Source organism: Monodon monoceros, unplaced genomic scaffold (assembly GCF_005190385.1).
Source record: "Monodon monoceros isolate NGI ecotype Baffin Bay Population unplaced genomic scaffold, NGI_Narwhal_1 Super_Scaffold_19, whole genome shotgun sequence".
Lineage (NCBI taxonomy): Eukaryota > Metazoa > Chordata > Mammalia > Artiodactyla > Monodontidae > Monodon > Monodon monoceros.
The window spans coordinates 26,107,385-26,113,194 of NW_021703775.1; the positions used below are offsets into that span (position 1 = coordinate 26,107,385).

General features: G+C 41.8%; 1 protein-coding gene across 1 annotated transcript; it reads right to left on the bottom strand.

The window, feature by feature from the left end:
- Positions 1 to 777: 777 nt before the first annotated feature.
- CUNH2orf78 (chromosome unknown C2orf78 homolog) lies at positions 778 to 2,674 on the bottom strand. The gene is given in 5 exon segments (XM_029231603.1): positions 778 to 1,172; positions 1,175 to 1,534; positions 1,537 to 2,124; positions 2,127 to 2,307; positions 2,309 to 2,674. Coding segments are annotated over 5 exon segments (1,890 nt in total).
- Positions 2,675 to 5,810: the final 3,136 nt, after the last annotated feature.

Genomic DNA, 5,810 nt, shown 5'->3' on the forward strand with positions numbered 1-5,810 from the left:
AGCTGCCCTGGTGCTTAGGTGTTGAGTACATGGTGATTTACATACCAGGCCCTACTCGTGGGCCTCCTGATGCAGCAGTTCCCTTGGCTCTGCCCCTGTCGTCAGCTGCCCCTAGGATAACTCTGAGCCCTAGCCACCCCTCTGGTAGATTTCCCTATTCCCCCACTATAATCACACCTGAATAAGGCAACTCTAACCTTTCAGAGATGTGTCCTGAACCTCCTGTTTTCTTAAATACCTATCTGGTGGTTGTGAGACTTAAGGCCAACCTCCCCAAGAGAGTTTTTCTATTTCTCCTAGTGAACCTAGACTCACCTTCTGTCATCTTAAACTCTACTCAAATTTTGTTCTTTCACCCCTGACCACTGACCATGCTTTTTACTTCTGCCATTTCATCCCCACTCCTGCTTCCTTTCATAAATCCATAAATGTCTTTTGGCCTTCCTAGCCCTGGACAAACTTCCTTTCTCTTTCCTCAGTTTTTACCCATTTCCTTCATTCTCCCATCCAACTTTCAGTCCTCCCTTTCTCATGCAGACTTTGATTCCAACCCCATCAAAAAAAACAAAACAAAACAAAAAACAAAAAATCATGCCACAATTAGCAGCATCTCAAAATTCAGAAGTTTTATTACTCACCTATTAATTCTATTACATTTATTTATTCAGTTTTATTGTTTTAAAATATATCAAAATAAATAGAGAAATTTATACCTATCTTATCTGTATATGGAAGAGCAGCTGGTCCGCAAGGTGGCACCAACACTCCTAGCAGCTCTTACTTTACATATCCGTAGTAGTCAGCAATTTCCATTTCTTTTTCCCTCTCAATGAAAAATTGCCCTTTCCCCAAAGAGATGTATTTGGCAGCAATACCTTCTTGTTGAGCCCGTCTCTTCATGGCCTCTCGCTCTGGCCTCTGCTCTTGTTCGATGGGCTTTGACATTACTGGCTCGGGAACATTAGGTTCCCTCCATGGAATTGGTTGCTCGCTGAAGTCTTGGAGTAGAAATGGGGTTTGGAGCTTGGGTGGGGACTGGTGCTTAGTCACAGCAGGGGGAACAGGCTCCCACTGGAGAGAAGTGCAAGATGAAGTTTTGTAGGGTGCAGGCCTAGCAGCATCAGACTGAGGGACACTAGGCTGGGTTTGGTTGGTCAAACGCGGTTGGGTTGGTTAGTCATAGTTGGCTGAGATGGACTGGCAGGACCTGGCAAAGAGGCAGAAGCTGGCTGGGATGAACTCACTGCAGGAGGTTGAGCTGAGTTAGTAGAAGCAAGCTGGGCACGGTCAGCCACAGCAGGCCAATGAGAGGACAGAGACTGTGGCCTTCCAGGAGCAGGTCGAGCTTGAGGCTTGTCCCAGGCAGAAAACGGAAGAGGTATCAACTTGACCTTCCCAGGAGGCGGCAGCTCATACTGGGATGGAGATGGACACTCTTTTTTAGCACTGCTGTCTGGTTTCTGGGCTTTGACTTGAGTTTCCTCAGGACTCTTACCCTCACGTGGGGTATGCCTCCATGGCTGGATAGCTGGGGGTGTTTAGGGTTGCTTGAATTTCCCAAGACCCGACTGGAAGAGAGCCCAGTTTTCTTATCATTCTTCTCCCCCAGTGCATGAAAAACCTTCACAAACCCCAGCCTGCACATGCCTAGGGAGGTTCGAGGCTTTTTAAAGCTCTCTTGGATAAGCTCAGTTTGCTCCTTCTTTTGCTTCATCTGGGGAATTGTTGGCTTCTCTTCTGCCTTGACTTTGTTCCCTGACTGCTTATTCTCTTCAGCCTTCTTCCTTCCTCTGGTCCTTGTGGTCCTTTCCTGCCCATGGCTCTTCATTTTGCTGATCTTTCTGGATGCAGCTTTCTGAGGTTTGCCTTTGGAATGCTTGGCCGTGTTCACAGGAGCGCTGTCACTGACTGCAGCATGGCATAGAAGCACTTCTCCCCCTAACAGGCACTCTGGATTCTTTGGCTGGATTTTGGCCTTGGGAGCACCACTGATAGGCTCAGAGGCTTTATGTTTGTTCTTCCTGGGTTGAGCAGAGGGAACCTTTATGACACTTGGCTTTTCCTGCACCTGATTCACCTTAATGGCTCTGGTGTCTTTGGCTTTGATCATGTTGGGACCTTTGGATCAATATCTTTCAAAGAATTAAAGAGCTGGGGAAGGTGAATATCCTCCGCCAGTGTGGTAACGTCTGCAAAACCACTGCTAGATTCCATCCCATTTTCAGGTGTCCCTAGGTCCTCAAGACTCAGGCTGTTCTTTCCCAGATCAGCATTTTCAGAAGCAGGCTGCTCCTCTTGGCTAAGGGGATGCATCAGTGCAGGCCAGGAGCTGGTGAATATCAGGGATTTCTAAAGGGAGTAGTGGAGGCTCTTGGTTTTCTCTTGGGATCTGGTAGGCATCCAGAGGCTTTGAAAACTTGGTTTTAATATTCTCCAAGTGCTTACTCTCTATTTGCCCCTGGCTTGGAGCTGGAGGCAGGGCCAGGAGACTACTGGCACTCTGGACTGGAGCTATCCCTGAAATGTCCCCAAGTTCAGGTGGTGGGTTACTCTCAAGTATCTGAATATTTCTGCTCCTGCAGGACTTGGGGAGTTCTTGAGTTTGTGTCACACGAGATGTCTGGCTTGGAGGTTGCAATCCCAGGGAATTTTTCATCACCAGGGAAGTCTCCATCCCTACAAAGGAATCAAGGTAGAATTCAGTCCCTGGTAAGTGAGATGCTCCCCCTAAACACCAACACAGCAATCATGTACCTTTCAAGGTACATGATTGCTGTGTTGGTGTTTAGGGGCAAGATGGGAAAGGCATTTCTAGTAACTCTTCTTAAGGGTCATGGACAGTGCCCTATGCTATGAGATAAGGGGTGACTGTTGTAATTCTTACTGGTGATCATTTCATGTCACCGATTCTTGTCTTTCTTTGTATTTCAGAGGATTGTTAAAAGTCAAATAAAAAATGAGTCTTATTTTTTAAAAATGAAATGTTTTACAAAGCCTAGCATTCTCATATAGAGTCCTTTCAATTCTCCCCACTTTCCTGAGAGGCTAAGAACACTTCACACCATGAGCTAGGAGAGGGAGTAGCGCCCTTCCTGATGAAATATATAAACAAAGACAGAGTCTTAGCCTGCTTTCTCTGGACAGGATCCCGGACCACAAGGTCTTAAATCCTGGTATAAATTAGGGAAGTGAGGACAGTTAAACTGGCACTATCAAAACAAGAGTTCTGAAACACCTTCCAAAGAGACTCTAGCAGTAGATCAGGGAAGGGAGTGATACAGTGTGGTAGTACAGGGGGAATGATCGGCTACAGCAGTGAAAAATGTGGTACCTATTGGTATGTTCTCGGGGTTCTTGTACATGCAGCATAGATGACCTTTAGAGTGTCCCTCCCACCTTCCCACCTGAATTAGGTGTTCTTTTTTTAAATTTTATTTTTATTTCTTTATTTTTTTAACTTATTTATTTTATGTATCTATTTGTTTGGCTGCACTGGGTCTTCATTGCTGTGCACGGGCTTTCTCTAGTTGTGGCTATTTTTGGATGATGGCCATTCTGACTGGTGTGAGGTGATACCTCATTGTAGTTTTGATTTGCATTTCTCTAATGATTAGTGACGTTGAGCATCCTTTCATGTGTTTGTTGGCCATCTGTATATCTTCTTTGGAGAAATGTCTGTTTAGGTTTTCTGCCCATTTCTGGATTGGGTTGTTTGTTTTTTTGATATTGACCTCCAAGTGGTGTCTGTATATTTTGGAGATTAATCCTTTGACAGTTGCTTCATTTGCAAATATTTTCTCCCATTCTGAGGGTTCTCTTTCTGTCTTGTTTATGGTTTCCTTTGCTGTGCAAAAGCCTTTAAGTTTCATTAGGTCCCATTTGTTTATTTTTGTTTGTATATCCATTACTGTAGGAAGTGGGTCAAAAAATACCTTGCTGTGATTTATGTCCAAGAGTGTTCTTGCTATGTTTTCCTCTAAGAGTTTTATACTGTCTGGACTTACATTTCGGTCGTTAATCCAATTTGAGTTTCATTTTGTGTATGGTGTTAGGAAGTGTCCTAATTTCATTATTTTACATGTAGCTATCCAGTTTTCCCAGCACCACTTACTGAAGAGGCTGTCTCTTCTCCATTGTATATTCTTGCTTCCTTTATCAAAGATAAGGTAAACATATATGCATGAGTTTATCTTTGGGCTTTCTATCCTGCTCCATTGATCTATATTTCTGTTTTTGTGCCAGTACCATACTGTCTTGATTACTGTAGCTTTGTAGTATTGTCTGAGGTCAGGGAGCCTGATTCCTCCAGCTCCGTTTTTCTTTCTCAAGATTGCTTTGGCTATTTGGGGTCTTTTGTGTTTCCATACAAATTGTGAAATTTTTTGTTCTAGTCCTGTGAAAAATTCCATTGGTAGTTTGACAAGGATTGCATCGAATCTGTAGATTGCTTTGGGTAGTATAGTCATTTTCACAATGTTGATTCTTCCAATCCAAGAACATGGTATATCTCTCCATTTGTTGGTATCATCTTTAATTTCTTTCATCAGTGTCTTATTGTTTTGTGCAAAGAGGTCTTTTGTCACCTTAGGTAGGTTTATCCCTAGGTATTTTATTCTTTTTGTTGCAGTGGTAAAAGGGAGTGTTTCCTTAATTTCCCTTTCAGATTTTTCATCATTAGTGTATAGGAATGCAAGACATTTCTGTGCATTAATTTTGTATCCTGCTACTTTACCAAATTCATTGATTAGCTTTAGGAGTTTTCTGGTAGCATCTTTAGGATTCTCTATGTTTAGTATTATGTCATCTGCAAACAGTGACAGTTTTACTTCTTCTTTTCCGATTTGGATTCTTTTCTTTCTTTTCCTTCTCTGATTGCCATGGCTAAAACTTCCAAAACTATGTTGAATAACAGTGGTGAGAGTGGGCAACCTTGTCTTCCTCTTGATCTTAGTGGAAATGGTTGCAGTTTTTCACCATTAAGAACGATGTTGGTCATGAGTTTGTCATATATGGCCTTTATTATGTTGAGGTAAATTCCTTCTGTGTCTACTTTCTGGAGGGTTTTTATCATAAATGGGTGTTGAATTTTGTCAAAAGCTTTTTCTGCGTCTATTGAGATGATCATATGGTTTTTATCCTTCAATTTATTAATATGGTGTATCACAATGATTGATTTGCATATATTGAAGAATGCTTGCATTCCTGGGATAAACCCCATTTGATCATGGTTTATGTTTATGATATCTAGTGTCATAGCATTCTGGTCAGAAATGATACTTGATACGATTTCAATTTTCTTAAATTTACCAAGGCTTGATTTGTGACCCAAGATATGATCTATCCTGGAGAATGTTCCATGAGCACTTGAGAAGAAAGTGTATTCTGTTGTTTTTGGATGGAATGTCCTATAAATATCAATTAAGTCCATCTTATTTAATGTATCATTTAAAGCTTGTGTTTCCTTATTTATTTTCATTTTGGATGATCTCTCCATTGGTGAAAGTGGGGTGTTAAAGTCCCCTATTACTATGTGTTACTGTTGATTTCCCCTTTTATGGCTGTTAGCATTTGCCTATGTACTAAGGTGCTCCTACGTTGGGTGCATAAATATTTACAATTGTTATATCTTCTTCTTGGACTGATCCCTTGATCATTATGTAGAGTCCTTCTTTGTCTCTTCTAATAGTCTTTGTTTTAAAGTCTATTTTGTCTGATATGAGAATTGCTACTACAGCTTTTTTTGATTTCTATTTGCATGGAATATCTTTTTCCATCCCCTCACTTTCAGTCTGTATGTGTCCCAAGGTCTG